Consider the following 19,091-nt stretch of genomic DNA (forward strand, 5'->3'; position numbering starts at 1 on the left):
TACAATCAAACTGTCAAGGTGTGGCCACACACACAGAGACCACCACCGCCATCAAAACCACTACTGCTCCCGGTGGCGCCGCTCACCTGGCAGATGGACGTCGACGACATCATCGAGTCCGCCGTGCGTGCCCTCATGTTCCTGTTGGGCATGTTGGGCAACAACTGGCTGGCCGTGCGCTCCATCCCGCCGCGCCTGGCGGCGCTGCGCACCAACGAGCTGCTCTTCCTCAACCTGGCCGTGTCCAACCTCATCACCAACTACCTGGTGGACCTGCCCGACACCATGGCCGACATCGCCGGCGGCTGGTTCCTGGGCGACGGCTACTGCGGCGTGTTCCGCTTCTGCGCCGACCTCTCCAAGACCAGCAGCATCTTCTCCACGCTCTTCATCAGCGTGTACTGGTACCAGAAGCTGGTGGGCTCCCTGAAGCGCGGCGGGGGGCCCGTGCAGCTGGACAGCCTGCGTCTGGTCGGGGGGCTGCTGGCGGGCAGCTGGGGCATGGCCGTGGTCTTCAGCATCCCCCACTACTTCTTCGTGGCGGTGGAGGGCGAGAACGGGAGCTCTCTGGAGTGCAACGACGTGTTCCCCAGCGAGGACGCCAAGCAGACGTACGAGGCGCTGTACCTGACGCTGGCCAACGCGCTGCCCGTGGCCGGCATCGTGTACGCCACCGCGCGGATCGTGGTCACGCTCATGCAGAGTCAGAAGCGCATCCAGGGCCATGGGGGGAACCAGGCTGGCTCGGAGGAGGGCCGTGCAGCACCCGCTGCTGCAGCCAGCATCAAAGCTGCCGGTGGTGAAGAAGGGGGTGGTGGTGGTGAGGTCAGGGTGGCAAAGCCTGCGCCTAAGCCCAGCCCGGGCTCCAGTAATCAGGTGCGAGCGGCCAAGAGCGTGGTGGCGGTGGCCAGTATATTTGTGGTGTGCTGGGTGACCCATCTGCTGCTGCGCATCTCCAGCAACATCCAGACGTCCCCCATCGTGGTGGAGGTGGCCAGCTACATCGCAGCCTCCTACACCTGCATCATCCCCTACATATTCCTGTACGGCGTCAAGAAGCTGTCCTGCTCCCGTTGTGGGGCCAAGCAGTAGGAGCTGGAGTAGTAAGACGGAGCGCTGTTGATATCGGTTCAATGATGGCACTGATCTTTCTTGTTTGTTCGAGTCTATTTTTTATATTTAAAAAAACATTTAACATTAAGCACTTTTATTCATAGATCGTAACATAATTACTGTTATTCATGTACTGTTGAACATAACTTATTCCGCAGTTCAAGAGTGAACTCTTCTGAAAGTTGCAAGTGATTGTTTATAAAGAAATAAAGGAATGTTTGGCATGAGAACGCGTTTCTTGTTTCTAGTTTAAAGGAGGCAATTTAGCGACATAAAATCAAGACCCAATAAGCTAATTTAGCTTTTTAAATAAAGTCAGTCCTTAGTCGACTCAGTAACTCGCAATCACCAGCAGTCTACTGCTTGAGAAATGTTTGTAAAATAAAATCGTTATTTATTCAAGACCCTCTTAAGAGTTTTAAAAGCACAATTCAGAAAAGGTCAAGGAGACTCAAACAGGTTGTAATTATCAACACTCAAAACTTCAAACAGAAACTTTATACAGAAATGCAACAACAAACCCAACCTAAAAATGGTATTATGCCTCAGAGAATTAGAAGCAGAACAAACACATTTGAGAGCTCGGCTTGGCCGTATACTCAAACATAATTATCCAAAGCAGCTATTCACAAGGGCACTTGAATTAATGAGTCACTTAGAAAAGTATCACTATATAAAAAAACAAAGTTGTATATAAAGAAAGCGTATTGTCCTGCTTGGAAAAGCGATCAAAACAGTTGAAATTGCTTATGCTATTAAACTATTGAATACTTTTCTTCTTATTGCCAATCAATATCAAACATTGAAGTCCAATCAAGGACGATGACTAAAAATCATCTTCGATTAACGTCCATGTTGATGTATATTCCAAATCATGCATGATTTTATTATGACCTCGTATACTTTAAACAATGTTGTTTGAAATCAATGCAGTCAGCAGTGTCTTATCTTCCAAAGTGATAGCCGCTTACTTCTCTCATACACACGCTTCATTGTATTTATAAAACTGGATCCACACTACAGCCTTTCAGTGTGCCAACTGAAAACCCAACTTGGTCGATGACAACTTGACAGCATTCTCGGGGAAAAGTGAAGTAAAATGGAGAGAAATCCCTAATAAAAAGTCCTTTGTGCAAGATGTGGTTGACCCATCGAGAACAGTTTATTGTACTTTGGGGACCGGGCCCCCCAGGTCCGCAGGGGTCTCCTCGCCGGTGTGTTCTGCGGGGTGGTGGGGGGGTGGGCTCACCGGTCAGTGCACCTTCTGCAGCTTGGACTGCAGGGCCTTGAAGTTGCCGATGGTTTGCTGCAGAGCCGAGTTGGGGCTGAGAGACTGCAGCTCCACCAGGTAGCCGCAGATGTTATCCAGGCACACGTTGGTGAAGCGCCGCCTAGGGGTGGAGACGGGGGCGGAGGGGTGAGGGGGGCGTTTAGGTCGGAGCCTCGGTATGACCGAGTCCTCAAACATCATTTCAATGACATGATATCTGTTCAGAAGTAGATGCATTTAAAAATGAGGATATAACCCAAAAAGTGCAAAAATCATTGTGTAAAAAAACTATCGATATATTTTGGGGTACAAAATAGAATAGATTTTTTTAGGATTTATTTGTCAATATTGCATTTTATGCAATAACTGTTGGAATGATAATCAGGAGAGGCCAACATCTTATAATTTATACAATAAAACACAAGGAACCAGTGGAAAATGTTGGTTGAATACAATCTAGCTAAGTGACCATTAAACGCGAGGCTCTTTCTTTGTGAGTCTCTGGGGTCTACTGCAATAGAAACAGCAGTACATCTCTAGAGTTGCACATTGAAACTTTATTGATCACTTATAAAAAAAACAGGAAAAACTATCACAAGGGGAGTGCATGGTGGTCTACGGGCCGATGAGTTTCAACCAAGCAATCCCTTTGATTAAGCAAAATAATTAGGTTCTGGGTGAATCGAACAGAGCTTTTCCATTAGAAATGTGGCTTTAACTCAGTCTACCGCAACGCAATTTCCCTTCTCTTACTTCCTATGAGCTGTGTACCCGAGTACACAGTCCCCGGAGCGAAGTAATAAGAAGATTATAAAATGAACCACATGAAGTCTAGGAAATAAATATCGATTTTTTTATGAAGAATTTGACAAAGCAATATCCAAAACAACAGAAGGTAACAGATATCTCTCCCTCCGGAGTCCTGCCCCGCCCCCACCCCTCCAGAGTCCCTCCCCCCACCCCTCCAGAGTCCCTCCCCCCCCCCCCCCCCCCCCTCCAGAGTCCCCCCCCCCCCCCCCCTCCAGAGTCCCCCCCCCCCCCCCCCCCTCCAGAGTCCCGCCCTCCCTCCAGAGTCCCCCCCCCCCTCCAGAGTCCCGCCCTCCCTCCAGAGTGCCGCCCTCTCTCCCAACCCAGTCTAACGGAAATACGTGACACTGCCACGTCACGACATTTAATCTATTCATTCGTGATCTGGGACATGTAATTAAATTTTTTCGTGCCAAAAGCACTCATTTCAAACTCATTCTAAAAAGAAGAGATGAAGCAGCTACCCTTTTCCGTCGTGGTCTGCCTACAGAGCAGCGCACCTGCATTAAATATATCCGTGAATTGTCCCAATTTCTCAGAATCAAAAGGTCAAAGTAGAAACGGGTGGCCAAAAGCTGTCATATTGTTAGAAATTTGTGCTTTTGGCACGAAAAAAATTAAATTACGTGTCCCAGATCACGAATTAATAGATTAAATGACGTGACAGTGTCACGTGTTTCCGTGAGACTGGGTTGTCTCTCCAGAGTCCCGCTCTCCCTTCAGTCACGTCCACTCTCTGGAGTCCCGCCCTTCCTTCAGAGCCCCGCCCTCCCTTCAGAGTGCCGCCCTCCCTTCAGAGTGCCGCCCTCCCTTCAGAGTGCCGCCCTCCCTTCAGAGTCCCGCCCTCCCTTCAGAGACCCGCCCTCCCTACAGAGTCCCGCCCTCCCTTCAGAGTCCCGCCCTCCCTTCAGAGTCCCGCCCTCCCTCTCGCCAACAACACCCATGTTCAGCTCCCCGTTCCAACCGTTCCGCCATGCGACGATGACACCGGGAGCGAGGCGAGGGAAGGTTCCCGTGGTTACCTGTCAAAGGCGGGCACCCTGCTGGGGTCGTCCACGTATCCAGACAGCAGAACGTGGATACACTCCACCAGGTGGAGGGGCTTCTTCAGACGCTGCCAGCAGGGGTCCTGCACAGCCAATCAGAGTATTAGCACGTCTGCCCAAACCCACAATACTGTTTTCAACAAATCAGCAGCGATCGGGGTCCAGAATTAACACACCAGCCAGAGCAAGACACATCTCACCTATTGGCAGGAACAAAAATGTGCAGGTTATTAAGTAAAACACTAGGTACTCCGGTGATTTGTCTACTCTGGCAGGTCAAGTTATTTAGGGAGCTAGATATAGATAAACTAAAGTAGGTTGGCCGGTCCATTTTTCCACTCTGACAAGTAAAATATTTCAGCGTTATAAATCAAAACAAAAGCTTTGCCTGCAGATTCTAACAAAAACTGAGACTTTGGAATCTAGGCGTCGATCCACACAAATGCTCACAGGAAAGGTTCCTTTCCCGTGAGCGTTTGTGCGGATCCAAACGCCGCTGTTTGTATTGATAGCGTGTGGCGTCGCAACTCGTCCCCGCAGTCGTACCCGCGTCTTAAACAGCTGGTCGTAGACGTCGAGCAGGCGCTGCAGCTGCACGCCGATCTCCAGGGTGGTGACGATGACGAAGCCCACGTCCCACTGGAGCCGGCACACCTCCTGCTCCAGGTGCATCACCAGGAACTCTGGGGAGGGAAGATGGGAGCGCGCGTGAGGGAGCCATTAAGACACAAAACACATGACGCCTCAGTACTGAACGGCCCCTGCAAAGCGATTCTCCACCCGCGGGATCGAGTGTCAACGAGTCACTAAAGGCCCCGAAAGGTGATTAAGTCAATTACAGAGAAATTGCATTGGCTTGCTCGAATTGCCCTACGGAGAGATGGGGCTGGACAAAAAAAAAAAAAGTGCCGATATCCGACACCAGGGGCTGAGTTTAATTGCGCTAAAGTGATTTGTAAGAGCGAGGAGGAGGAATTACATTTGGAAGTAGTGAGGAAGTGCGATGTCCCCTTTAAGGAGGCCGGTGCTCACCTAGAGGGAAGTATCTGGGCGTCCCGGCGTACAGCTTTCCCAGGGACACCAGCTTCAGGCTGAGGGACCTCATTCTGTCCTGGGGGCTCATGGCCTGGCTGTCGGCCAGCTCTGCGAAAGAGGAGAATGAATTGATGATGGTTTTCTAGTCCCACTTCTCTCCCTGAGGGTTACGGAGGAGACTGGACCGGCGAAGGCGCTATCTGAGAGACGGCGTACCTTTCTCGATGATGTCGCGCCACAGCGAGTGGATCAGGATGGTGTCTGAGTGGCCCGCACAGTGGACGATGGCCAGCTTGCACTCGGACAGTTTGAAGTACTCGGCGTACCCTGCAAAGAGCTAAGCACAGGAGATGCGTATCACACTCACTGTGTAACTGAATACACCGATTTGATCTCATTTTTTTACAGCAGACGGTCGATATTGATGGTTATGGTTTTCCAGACCCCGCTCTCACCTTAGAGATATGTATGATCTCCAGGTCCAACTCGGATATGGCCTTCTTGGCTGACGGATGCTGGGAGTACTGCCTGGCCAGCGTCTCCTGGATCTGGGCTTGGATGCGCACCACCTATCATGTGTTCATAGAGGAGAGGGCAGGACGACGTCATCAGGTAACGATGTCCCCAGCATGATATGACATCAGAAATTAAGCCTGGACTTTTTGTGTCAAAAATGTATTAATGACAGTAGGGAGCAGGTAGAAGTTAGGTGCTTCCTGCTCAAGGATGCTTACAGGTAGACTGTAGAGCGTTTTAGGTTTCGAACCCACAACCCTTCTACTGGCTGGCAGTCGATCTCCCCCTTACCACTAGACCACCCTTCCCCCACACTTCTACCCCCCGCCCCGCCTACCTCCATCTTCTCCTCCAGCTGGTGGAGGAACTCCCCGTCAGCTCCCTGCGTGGAGAGGGTGGAGGAGCTCTTGGCCGACAGGATGGCCCTGGAGATGTACTCCAGACGCTGCTTCAGGGAGATCTCCGTGCTGCGCGGCCCACAGTCAACAGTCAATTAATCCCGCATTCAGCTGCTCACCGCTCAATAAAAGCTCATAGATTTGACACCCATTTGTTTTTCCAAAATAAATCGCAGAGGCTGTTGCAGTCATATTGGTAGGATTAATTGTATTATAACAAAAACTACTTCACACCGTGTACCACATTTCTGAGTTCTAATAAAAATCATAACAAATATATAGGAAACAGGACAGCACCATCATTTAAAATCATATCAGCACCGGAGCTTTACAGAAACGTACACCAACACAAAAACAAATTAGTCAGAGTACAACTTGTCTCGGGTTGGTAACAAAGTGTTGAACACTCTAAACGAGTTCCAGGAAACCGCCATTCAAAAACACGGTGTAAATGAGATCAGGGGTCAACACCGTTCAAACACACCAAACACACCCCGAGGGGCTTCAGAGGGAACCATGAGGCCTTCTCACCTGCGCATCTCGGCCAGGTGCGCCAGCACGTGCGCCGCCTTGCCGAAGTTGCGGCTCTTCTCGTAGTAGCGCCACAGCAGGTCCATGTTTCGCACCTTGCTCTGGTCCTGTTTGTTCATGCGCTTCAGGTGGTCCTCCAGGTAGGGCGAGTTCACCTGGGGACCAAGAAGAAGAAATGAGAATGATGAATAACCATTATGATGATGATGGGGACCCACAAGTCTTTATATGCACATTAAAACGGTGCTGTAGGTGAGATTTAAGAGCCGTTTATTGAGTAATTTGTTTGAAATGGACAAGCCATCTGTCAGCTATTGTTTAGTCAAATGTAGTGTAAGAATATCTGTTTCAGGGTGACTGCTATGCTAGATCACTCCAGGTTCATTTCTGATCAATCAGGGCATCGCTTCACCGATTGGTTCATGGAATCGGTCTCGCCAGTCAATCACAGTTGAGTAAAACCTAACCCTCCTCACTTGCAGAGAAACTCAGGGCAGGAGGGTGGAGTTTTTTTTAAAAGCTTGCTCTCTTCTGAACATCTCTCAAATCGATCCTACAGCCACTTTAAACAAGGAGAGAAAACACATGTTTACCTCCAGCAGCTTCTCCGTGAGGTCGGCCTGGATGAGCCAGTTGTACAGGGCGATGTGAAACAGCTCGTCCTGGGACCTCTGGGCCAGCTGCAGCATCTGTTCGAACTGCAGTGGACAAGGAGAACAAAAGAAGTGGAGGAGAGGGGTCACGATCCGCTGGATACTTAAAGGGCCAGTGGACGCAAATTTCTTGTTTATTGATTTTTAGAAACAGGTGACTATGTCTTCTGGGATCTTAGACATTGTAGTATCAACTAAAATGAAGCCGTTACTAGAATAATAGCGAAAGGAGAACTAGCGGATGTCGAACGGTTGTTTTCATGACTTTATACTGACACTAGGGGTGCAACGGATCATCATTGATCCGTGATCCGTTCGGATCATCTATTTCGGTTCGGCACACGCATGATCCGCGGATTGATTTATGAAAAAAAAAATTGCGCATGTTCAGTCCACACACAGCCGTAACCATTCCTGCTAGTTCCAGGGACAGAGCTACTTAACACGCTCTGGGTAAAAGTCCGCAACAGTTCCCTTTTCAATAAGCAAACAGTCCTATGGCTCGTTGTGATTTATTGTCCTCAGCGTACAACATGAAGAACAGTGGGCATGGAAAATAAAAGTAGGCTAGACTTCTGTGACTACTGTAACGATAACTGCTGCCTCCAGTGCTACGTCTGTTTCCATACTCGCGCTGCCACACAAACCTGTCGCCTAGGTTACCACACAGACGTAACACGTAGCTGACATAGCGATTGCCAACATAAAGAAAAACACATCGAGCATGGCCACGCATTTACAGCGACATCACCCCGGTGTTTCACTGACAGGAGTGAAACCGAAAGCGGCTCAACAACCGCTCATCACCGCGGCATTTAAGCAGCCCCTTCTTCCACAATCAGACCGGGCTAAAGCAATCACAAACGCTATTTTTTTATTTTTTTTGCTGATCCGAAAAATGATCCGATCCGTGACTCTGATCCGAGGAACGATCCGAACCGTGAGTTTTTGCACCCCTAACTGACACCGATTCAGAGAGGGAACGCCTACACCAAGCTGTGTGTGGATGTGTAGAATATCTCCTTCTGGAGAGTGGAGAACGTCATCGGCTGCCTCCGAGGGAGGGTTAAAGTTCTCGGACACTCGTATTGCATTGTGTGAGGCGCATTTGAAATACAATACATCGGTCGTAACAGCTCCAACACTCAACGTGGCATACTAGCTTTAAAAAAAATAAATAAAGAACGAATCACAAAAAGATACAGTGGGCCGTAACCATGGTGATAACACCTCCCCCCCCCCCCGCCAACCCAATAAACAATTACATTGTTTTCGAATTCGAGCAGAAACTGTTTGTGTACACTTGGACCAATAGTAATACCCAGTGCACCCCCTTCAGTACTCACGTGAGCGGTGGCATCCTCATTGCTGAGCATGTTGGGGTCGGAGGTCATGACGGGGGGTCCCGGCTGCTTGGGCACACTGGGGGACTGGGGGGCGGCCTGACTGTGGGTCACCAGCTCCTGCATGGTGTCCGTGATGCACTTGTAGCACAGCAGTCTGGGCCGGGGAGGGGGACAGAGGTCGGAGGTCAACATGCGCTTAAGGACACCCAATGCATTTTACGTTTCGTAAGAACAATGTGAGCCCATTGCTGGATAAGTTTCCGATGGATCGATGCAAAACCCTAAATAGATGATCAAAGGTGATTTGGCTGCACCTCTCCTGGAAGGCCAGGTGGCCCGCGCTGTCGTCCTCCGGCTCCCCGTTCTTGTAGAAGTGCGGCCCCAGGCCCTGGGGGTCCTTCTTCTCGGCCGCCGTCAGACACAGCTCCAGCACTCCCTCGTAGAAGCGCACTGGGGAAGAGGGAACGCGGTGTGAGCATGCGCCACTCCGGCAACGTGTGCATGCGTGGCTGCAAAAGGGAGCAAGTGAGTCCCCATCCACTGACCAGTGGCAGGAGCCACTGAGTGAGTGAGAGAGGGTGTCCCTAACCCCGTCTGTACTCTGAGCAGACCTGTGAGTGAGAGAGGGCGTCCCTAACGCCGTCTGTACTCTGAGCAGACCAGTGAGTGAGAGAGGGCGTCCCTAACCCCGTCTGTACTCTGAGCAGACCAGTGAGTGAGAGAGGGCGTCCCTAACCCCGTCTGTACTCTGAGCAGACCAGTGAGTGAGAGAGGGCGTCCCTAACCCCGTCTGTACTCTGAGCAGACCTGTGAGTGAGAGAAGGCGTCCCTAACCCCGTCTGTACTCTGAGCAGTGAGTGAGTAGAATCCTGTCTGTTCTGGGAGCACGTCGATGTGGGTGTGAGTCCCTAACCCCATCTGTTCTGGGATCAGATTAGGGGTTTAAGGGAGTCTGCCCTCACCCTGTCTGTACTGGAAGCAGACCAGTGGCAGGTCCGTGTGCTGGCTGATCTGCTGGTAGAGCTGAAGCGACTCCCTCAGGGTTCTCTCCTTGTCCGCCTTGTTCTGGATCTGCCTGGAGCCCTGCAGCAGCTCGTTGGCCTGGGGAGGAACCACGGAGACCCGGTTAACACCGTCCGCACAGCTGCAGAGGAGGTCAGGAGGGCCACGGCGCGCGCGTGCGTGTGTGTGTGTACCTTGGAGCAGACGCTGTCGTCGCTGGTGTACAGCAGTGGGCAGGTGTCCCGGAGGTGGCGGCTGACGGCGTCCACGCTGGCGTTGTCCTTGATGTAGACGTTGATGAGGGCCGTGATCAGCGCCCCGCTCAGCTCCTTGCCGCGGATCACCACGTCGCGGAAGCTGGCGCCCTTCATCTGGTCCTGGTACTCCTGAGAAACACACACACACACAGTCAGGTTTACGGCAACATAATAAAAGGCATCCTCGTACGACCGCGGGATTGCAGTACTTGACCCGGATATCATTTTTTATCCCGGCAGTTCCTTTAATAGGCTGTATTATAATATAGTTATGCATTACATAAACTGAATTTAATGGTACGTAATTTTTCCAAATGAAGAAAAGGGGACAGGATGGTCTAGTGGTTATGCTGTTAAGGCTCCCAGCTAAAAGGAATTTCAAAAACACACACGTCTTAGTGTGCTTCTTAATGTCTTTATCTGGCTTCTTTGGAAAGAACAGTCAGCGCGCACACACACACACACACACACACACACACACACACGGACACACACACACAGAGACAGAGACAGAGTGAGCTGGGTACCGTGGGCAGTTCAGAGAGGATGAGGCTGAACTTGTGGTCGCAGAGCAGCTTCCACAGGGCCAGGGTCTGACAGGAGCGGTGCACCAGCTGCTGCAGCTCCTGCAGGGACATCTTCTCATGCACCTGGGCCTCCACTGGGACAGAGAGGGGGGGGAGAGAGAGAGGGAGAGAGGGGGGAGAGAGAGAGGGAGGTTAGGACGCCAGTATACAGCATAAAAACTACCTCAAAGTGTACTGGGCATGTGAATCGACTTTTCAACGGAAAGTTTGAAATTCTCTTGATTCACTAGAACAACACTGACAATGTGGTACAACTTCATCAAAGAGAGAAAACGTGGCAGAAATAATAAAACCAAAAACACAAAAGAAGAAAGCAAAAATTGCAGGCATCAAAGAAAAGATCTTCAGCCATTGATCAAAGATATACAGTATATATATATATATATTTTCTTTTTTTCTCACAAGACCATTGGAGACCAGAGCTTATCAAACGTAGATGTGGAGGTCCACATGCAGGTGTTTCGCCCTCCTCATTGAGACATCATCACTCACTCTGGTACTTCCTCTGGAGCTCCTGCTGGACCTGCTGGGTGCTGGCACCGTCGGGCCGCATGAAGCCCAGCAGACGCTGCTGCAGGTTGGCCGGGGAGCCAAAGCTACGGGTAGAGAACAGGGACATTTAGCTCATTGGAAGGGTCGGAGTCTCCACTAGGCTCCACTAAAGAGGGCTCTAGATACAATAGGAGCTGCATCCAAGTCCAGGATGAATGAGGTCTATGACCCTGATACAAGGGGCGAATTGATCAATGCCTTCCTTCATACACGAAAACAATATATTACTTTTAATCATCTTCCGATTTCCTGCATTTGGCTTAGTTTCCAACGCTGTGGCGAGTACAAGGGTGAAAGAGTAACACTACTTGTCCGAATCATAAAAAATTATTTGACAGTAGCTTGACAACTCAGTATTCAGAGGGGGTGTCAAGTTGATTTGATGCCAACTTTTCCCACCACTTTAATCACAAGGACAAACGCTCATACTCTGGGTTGGCCTTGCAATTGGCAGGGATCCGATTGGCGATAGCACAGTTGAAATGTGACTTTAGAAGTTTTAATGGCATGCAGCATAGATTAAAAGTATCAAAATGGGGCCGTGGTATTGAGAATTTTTGATCATTCTTCCCATCCAGAAATATAACATTATTTTTTATATTATGTTCCACTAATGGTGACAAGAACAACCAGGCATGAAGCTCCAATTTGTATCACCATCATTATAGAGTTTAGCTCCAGCTTGCTCGCGGCGATGCAGCATTGGATAATGCAGGCAGTCCTAGAGATGACTGCAGCAAAGTACGGAGTGGATATTTACCTGGCGGGCCCCAGTGAGGACTGGCTGAACTGGGAGTTCTTGTCCAGAAACTCCCTCAGGCCTAGCAGCTCCTGTAGAACCCTCTCCAGGTCCCCCACAGCCACGGTGCTCTCCAACTGGAACAACATCATGTTTTACAGTTAGAAACGTCCTCCAAGAAGGTTTCACAATACGGTCACATCTATTCAGCAGACCATTTTTATCCAAATCCATTGTACAAATAGTGCTCAGATAGGAGGCCTTGACATTCTATCAGAATATAAATAACTACAAAAGTGAGAAAAAATAAGTGTCGAGATTTAGGTTAAAAAACTGGAAGGAATACAGAGGAGGTAAAGGGACAATAAAGTCATGGTGAGTACATTTTTGGAATTACTTGCAATATTAGGTAGGATACTTACAATGATGAGAATCTGGTTGCCCGCGTTGATGGTCTTCTCAACAGCAAGGCTCCCATCCCAGACGTTCCTGTTGGGATCAAATCCAGTCAGCAGGGAAGCAGATGAAGATACAACAGCACAAACATTTTACAACCTTAATTATAAGACAAGATGTACTTTATTTGTCACAGATGGGATTCTTGGATATCACAGATGGAATACTTGGGATGTCACAGCAGAAGTTCTGGTTAATTATTCCTTTAAAACATTGAGGAGATGACTAATTCAAATCCACAAAAGTCTCCAATAGTTTAACGAAACAAACATATCTTTAGACACATGTAAACGCAAAAGGTGGAAAAACATCATGATCGACGAGCGAGGTAATCATAATCAACCGTGTAGGCTAAACGCCGGGCGACACACATCTAGAACTAGCAAATCAGCGGTAGAGCACCCGCAGGACAGCCCCGCGCCTACGCTACTGACCCCAGGATGCGGCTGAAGTAGATACAGATCCCGCTGTGCTTCCCGGAGAAGACGACCTCCGGCCCGGCCGTCACCGGCCCCATGGGCGTGGAGCAGATGTTGGGGTTGAAGTGAGGGCTCATTCCTGAGGGTGGCGGGGACATGAGGAGAACGTTTAGAGTGATGACGCGTGGTTGTACAGAACGGTCAGTCAAACAGCCAGTTGGATGTCAGAAACTGGTCATCAAGCAGGTGATTGTTTGTCAGTGGTCATTGGGTGAAACTGTACAGAACCATCAATGAAAGCCGATAGAAAAGGAAATGATGGATAATTTGAAAAACGTTATTTTTGTGTAGCATTTGGTTCGATTAAGTGAATTCAATGATAAAGGAATTGAGATGAAGAAAGTTCCATGTAAAGGCTTTAATGATTAAACCTAAAACAAATATATAACAAATTGTCATTTTAACTCAGGGGTCAACATAGGCGAGTAGGGATGAAACTCACCCTGTACAGGAGAGCCAAACATGGGGCCCGCCGAGGCAGTGGTCTGGAAGGCAGAGGCAAACTTCATCTGTGCTTCGCCTCCGTACCTGAGTTAAAGAACATTACATGGTTAATCCTTCACACCGTCTCTACAGAGAGTGACTGACTGACTGAGGGAGTGTGTCCCTTCACTGACCTGAAGAAAGCCCGGGTGGCCCACTGGGACACCTCGCGGTCACTGGCCGCCCTGGAGCAGGCCAGGATCAGGGAGGTGGCGCAGGCCTGCTCCTCCTGCAGCCGTCACCGATGACATGGTTAGAGACGCAGGTCACATGACCGCTAGTACAATGCTATAGTCCTGAACTCCATACTCTAATATACCCTTTTTGACATCAACATGCAAACACAGTTCAAGACACTGATTACGGGTGGTACATCATAAGCGTCTTAGAGTACCATATAAATTTCATTTATTATTATTATTATTACATCAATATAGCAAACCCATAATTTGGGTTATGAGTGACATCTGTGTTTGTCCTGAGAAGACATCTGTGCAAAGGGTCTCTCATAAGCTCTTTGGAATCTTTCAAAGTCACAAAAAACAGCAATGGACATCTTTGATATGTAATCAAACACTTAGTTTTGAATCCGTACCCGGTGCAGTTTGAAGAAGCGCTCCACTTCCTCGCTCTCTCCTCCAGCACACGTCACCAGCAGATGCCTCAGCTGGTCCACCGGGCGCAGCTTGTGGAAGATGTGGCTCCCCTTTAGGGACAAATAAAGAAGCCATTCAGAGAAAACAAAAAAACGACATTCATGTCCAAAGAGGCAATACTGCATCACACAGCATCACCTTGAGCCATTCACCATTTCGTATTTTAAAGCGTTATTCAAATTTGACAAAAACCTGAAATATTCCATTTACAATATAAACCATTCAAAACCATTTTAGATATGACTTGAAGATGACAAGAACTGAATGCTTGAAGGCTCTGTGCTAAGATCAAGGCTACACTCCGGTAGCGACTACAGACAGGTACGGTAGATCACTCCTTGAAGATTACCTTTGCGGAGAGGAGCACAAACTTCTGCTGGGGAATGTTGTGCTGCTGCACCACCACGGGGGAGTCAGTGAGGGGGATCAGCTCTCTGTTTAGGGGGCTGGACCCCCGGCTGGGCCGCTCCTCGTCGATGGCACTGAGGGCCCAGGAGTGGCCGTCCACATTGGACATCATCTGCATCAAGACGAGTATGGTGAGCGACTATTTCAAGCTTTCCTAGTCTAAAATGTGAACTTTATCAATTTGATAACACAGGGGCGTGGACGTCATCTAGCTATTGGTTGCTTCCGATTGGCAAGAAAAACCGAGCCGCTGAAAAATCCCAGAGTACGATTTCCCAGATTTCTATGCAAATACTGAGCCATGAACTAAAGTCACTGTAGCCCTTGACCATTACCATGATCATCAAATGTGATCCTAAGCTTTCTTAGACCGGAAAGGGGAACAGTGTATTGATAAAGACTAAAAACAGAGGTGTTAATCATCTTTTGACATGATATCAACCTCCAAAGATGGGTATGGTTAGAGCGTGAATGAAAGTCCTGGGACCCGAGCCCAGCCTCGGAGGTCCTACCTGAGCCTCCATCAGGGGCTTCTTGAAGGGGAAGGAGTCGTGGTTGATGCACCACAGCAGGTCACTGTCCTCGGTCTCAGATGCGGCCATCAACAGAACGCCTGCCATGAGAGAAAGATCCTCATTACACCAACCCCCTCGCCAAGGAGGTCAAAGTCAGGGGCGAGCGGCATTTTCTGGTGCATCAGCATCAGTTACAGTACTGTAATCCATCATCTCGATGTCAAAGTAAGATACATAATCTTTACTATGCCTTAACTACGTGAAGACTGAATTTGTTTGGGGACTCTTATTGGCAAAGTTGCCTATTAATGTGCTTGAAACTCATTAAGCTGATGAAGTTGTCCATCACAGCTCAGTGCTGCCAGGGAGACATTACCTGTAGAGATATAGCTGCTGCCAACAGAAATGTGCCTGTACTGCTTAAACAAATAGTAGATTCATCTGGTCATTCATCAAGTAAACGCCTCAGAAATGCATACGTCAAACCTTTTGGGGTCTTAATACTTTCTTAAGTTTTTCTTGTCAGAACCAGCTCATTTAATACATCGCTTTGGACATCAGGTGGTGGATAGCTGATTTGTTTCGTGGCACCCCCGACGCTCTTTAAGTAAGGCGCCTTCCTCCCTTTTACCAAAGGTCAGTGATGCCTTGCGGTACCTTTGCTGTAGAGGGCCTTGTGGACCGTGCTGGGCTTCTGCAGCGTTGACGAGGCGGAGAAGCCCGGGGGGAGGCGCACGTGGACCAGGGCCAGCGTGGAGGGCCGCGGTCCCGCGCTCTTATGGGGAGGGGGTGCAAAGGGAGCGGTGCAGAAGTAGAGGCGCACGCCTACGTCGGGAGCACAGAGAATGGTGAATACCCGAAATCGATGAACTCTCCAGCAAAAGATTTCTGACAAGCGTTGAATCGACAATGACGCCGGGGAGCGGTCGAGGCGTCTGACCTGCGTGGGTGATGGCCAGGAGGTGGCAGTTGGAAGACTCTGAGCGTTGGATCACAGAGATCTGGACGATGGGCTTGAACACTGAGCGATCAATGGTCCTGGGAACAGGATACAATGCCATCGATGAGGAGGAGAGAAAGAGGTAGAGAAAGTACTTGAGTATTTTACCTGACACCACCAACGTGGGGGGGGGGGATGTTTGTTCGTACGTACTTGGCGATGTTTCCAGCCGCGTTGACGATGGTGTTCTGACACATGTATGCCACGCGGCTCATGCCCTGTCCGTTTGCACCGAGGTCATATACCTGGGAGGAAATAAAAAAGGTAAAGACATTTTAAAAAGACACTGAAGAATTTGCTATAGCCGGATGAAAAGTCGTTCCAGATGGTGGACTTTTTCTGAACTACCATTTAGAATATTTCAATTGCATTACACAATGCTAATTGTCAAATCACTTTACATTTTATGCATAGATAGCAATTCTCCAGATACAAAAATACTTAAAATATAAAATACCTGTAGCATCCCTTTCTCCGAGCGTGTGTAGAGAATGTTGCGGGAGTTGTCGACGGCGATCTGCAGAATAGGATCTGCGGAGCACAACAACAAACACACATTTACAGCACTGCCAAACGAGATCAGAACCCACCAGAAACACCCGTCCCCGTCCCCCCGTCCCCCCCCAGCACGAGCAAAGCCTCCTCACCGTCCTCGGAGAAGGAGAACTGCAGCACGGAGGGGATGAGGAAGGACAGGCTGCTCTTGGAGTGGTTGATCTTGCGGCAGCGCTGGCTGAACCAGCCCGCCTCCGCCTGGTAGGCCATCTCGTACAGGCAGCCGTCCTTTCCCGCCATGAACATGCGGCCCTGGTCGGTGGCGGTGATGGCGTGGATGTAGACGTTGTCCGTGGGGATGGTGTAGAGGGGGTCTGGCATCAGCTGCATGCCCCCAGACATGCTGTCGTTCAGGCCTGTGGGACAGGGAAGAGGATATATAACAAGAGACATCTATAAAGAGATATTTATCTATGTAACCCACATTTAATAGACCATAACTGGGCGAGCACAATATATCACATATTTACAAGACATCATGAAAACTCAGGTTTAGCTTTGTTTACTTTAATCTAGGTCAAATCCAATAGCTGCCAAAGTTGCAGGGCAGGCACAAACATTTCTTTCTACTTTCCAGGCAGCCTTCTGAAACAGACAATTGCTCAAAGAACCCAAAAAGCTGTAATCCGGATTCCAAGTGGCCATTTACAACAACAATGCAAACAACAAAGGTTTGTTTGTGTCGTACTCACCAGCCTGGCCTTTAGGAAAGCTGAGCCCCAGGATAACAACGTCCACTGACGTAGCGAGCACCAGCAAGTAGTCAATGTTCTGCTGAAACATCCCTAGCAAAAGATAGCAATAGGTCACGCTTGTGCAACCCAAATCAAGGCGAAAAATTTAAAATGTTGCAGAAAATGGGTAACAAACAGTTTATTGGTAAACATGAAATCAAGTAAAATAGTTATTAATATAGAGGAGTTTAAGACATACCTGGTTTAGGTTTTACCAGTCCTACTGAAAGGATGGTTTCGATGAGACCGTCAAAGTAAGCCACATCCCCTCTGTGGAATAAAAAAAAAGTCTGTAGTTAAGTTTAATGATGGTGGCATGACGAGTTGAATATATAGATATTACATTTTAAATGTACGCACCCATCTTCATAATTCCACATGAAGATATCATTGTCAATCGTCAGCCAGGCTCGAGAGATCTCAGGAAAAACACCCATCATGCAATTACACTGCATATCTGTTCCAAGTTGTTAAGGAGTAAGACACCCATCTATGATCATAGAAGACTGAAAACGGGGGATTCCAGAGACAAGAGTTCCAATAAAAACGCTATGCATTTGCTTATATCGCACATGAGAAAGGATACGGCTGAACTGCTCAACAAGTTCTGGAGGTAGAGGAACTCTACGGACAGCACTGAGCTCTGGGAGGTTCGGTATGCTGAGTAAACCTGGACCCTGCAGGGGGTAGTCCATATCTGACGTACCGGACAGCGACGGAACATCTGCGGTACGAGGGAAAAGATGGAATACTTTTGAAAAACAACCACTCATGATGACATTACGGTTGATCAATACGAGGTATAATCACTCACTGTGGGAGAAAACTGAAAGAAGTTCTGACAGGTCAGGGAAGCAACGGTCCTCCTGGAGGTGTCTGTCAATAATCCTGCCGGAGTTCTCCAGCGCTTCGGCAAACACCGCGGCGGGGCTGGTGGCTCCGAGGACGGGCGGCATGGCTATGTTTAGCTACACAACTATCTGCTGGCACAAGTTTGGGAACAGAGGAATCAGCTCAGAGGAAATAGAAACACATGTCACTTCCAGTTTCAAGCGCACACATACATGACTTAGAAAAAGCAGAGTTTGAATAACAAATTTTAAAAACGACGGATCGGTATTTCTCTGTTGTGTACAATTAAGCAGCACGTTAAAACGGGCAGAACGTAGACGCCTGGTTGGAGCTAGCCCCAGTCATGCCACTTGGTAAGCTAACTGCTAAATGGCTAGGGTTAATATTGAACGGCTACAATTATAAACATGTATTACCCAAACAAAGATAAGTCCGGTAGGGCCAACTCCCTTGGCCAGAGTCACTTCCCGGTTGAGCTTGCAGGATTTTCAATTTGTTAACATACAGAAGAACTTGTCAGAAAGCGCCAATCTCATGCACCTCAAGTGAATTGCTCCTGCTGGAGACGTATTTCCGGAGGAGGCAACGCACAATTATGACGTAGAGTGGAACACATTACATTTATATCACAAGCATATGGATTTATGATCGAATATCCTCTTCTTTTCATTGTTTGGCTTCTGATAAATTCTCACGTGACTTTAAATCGTTTGAACCACGAGTGTATCAGCACTTGGAACACATGCTTGAACCATAATCAACAGTCGCGTAACTCTGACGTCGTCATCGTCCAGCTTTAAAATAGCCCGCGACCGCTGCGGCTCCCTCTTCTTTCTAGCGGTCCGTTCAGGACAGCCCGGGCTGTGATCAACACTGTGATAGACAGCTGATAAAACAGAATAATATGGAAGCTAACGTCTGATTTGTAATCTTGGTGTTCTGGCATACATGAAAAAGAAGGTTAATCTTAGAGAACTTTGACGAACATTCAATACACGATATTCATTATCATATAAAGTATTACAAATCGGTGATGTCAAAACATGAAAATGAACAGAATTTAAGCACGAAGACACTCGATAATACTTTTATTTTTTAATG

At 48.5% G+C, this 19,091-nt stretch overlaps 2 protein-coding genes across 2 annotated transcripts; one reads left to right on the forward strand and one right to left on the reverse strand.

The window, feature by feature from the left end:
* Window positions 1-18: 18 nt before the first annotated feature.
* On the forward strand, window positions 19-1,092 carry LOC130381553 (C-X-C chemokine receptor type 3). The gene is made up of 2 exons (XM_056589213.1): window positions 19-757; window positions 791-1,092. Exons 1-2 carry the CDS (start codon window positions 94-96, stop codon window positions 1,090-1,092), a joined length of 966 nt encoding a protein of 321 aa, XP_056445188.1. The 5' UTR covers window positions 19-93.
* An 82-nt stretch (window positions 1,093-1,174) lies between these two features.
* nup155 (nucleoporin 155) lies at window positions 1,175-18,763 on the reverse strand. The gene is made up of 34 exons (XM_056588712.1): window positions 18,407-18,763; window positions 17,953-18,118; window positions 17,725-17,862; window positions 17,499-17,595; window positions 17,338-17,408; window positions 17,097-17,189; window positions 16,497-16,760; window positions 16,307-16,380; window positions 16,003-16,094; window positions 15,790-15,887; window positions 15,507-15,674; window positions 14,847-14,947; window positions 14,276-14,446; window positions 13,866-13,976; window positions 13,405-13,499; window positions 13,230-13,315; window positions 12,743-12,866; window positions 12,275-12,341; window positions 11,874-11,989; window positions 11,054-11,157; window positions 10,502-10,635; window positions 9,912-10,103; window positions 9,678-9,816; window positions 9,030-9,165; window positions 8,716-8,869; window positions 7,310-7,414; window positions 6,717-6,871; window positions 6,125-6,254; window positions 5,727-5,840; window positions 5,488-5,608; window positions 5,269-5,379; window positions 4,783-4,919; window positions 4,213-4,319; window positions 1,175-2,504 (listed from the first exon to the last, which is right to left on the reverse strand). Exons 2-34 carry the CDS (start codon window positions 18,092-18,094, stop codon window positions 2,366-2,368), a joined length of 4,086 nt encoding a protein of 1,361 aa, XP_056444687.1. The 5' UTR covers window positions 18,095-18,118; window positions 18,407-18,763; the 3' UTR covers window positions 1,175-2,365.
* Between the last annotated feature and the right edge of the window lie 328 nt (window positions 18,764-19,091).

The sequence above is a fragment of the Gadus chalcogrammus genome, chromosome 4, assembly GCF_026213295.1.
Source record: "Gadus chalcogrammus isolate NIFS_2021 chromosome 4, NIFS_Gcha_1.0, whole genome shotgun sequence".
Taxonomy (NCBI): Eukaryota; Metazoa; Chordata; class Actinopteri; order Gadiformes; family Gadidae; genus Gadus; species Gadus chalcogrammus.

Coding starts and splice junctions, on each gene's coding strand:
- nup155 (XM_056588712.1), bottom strand. CDS start 18,094: ATGCCGCCCGTCCTCGGAGCCACCAGCCCCGCCGCGGTGTTTGCCGAA. Junction 14,447..14,846: donor AGCCCCTGATGGAGGCTCAG/GTAGGACCTCCG, acceptor GTCTTGATGCAG/ATGATGTCCAATGTGGACGG. Junction 10,636..11,053: donor GCTCCAGAGGAAGTACCAGA/GTGAGTGATGAT, acceptor TCTCTGTCCCAG/TGGAGGCCCAGGTGCATGAG.
- LOC130381553 (XM_056589213.1), top strand. CDS start 94: ATGGACGTCGACGACATCATCGAGTCCGCCGTGCGTGCCCTCATGTTC. Junction 758..790: donor GGCTGGCTCGGAGGAGGGCC/GTGCAGCACCCG, acceptor CCAGCATCAAAG/CTGCCGGTGGTGAAGAAGGG.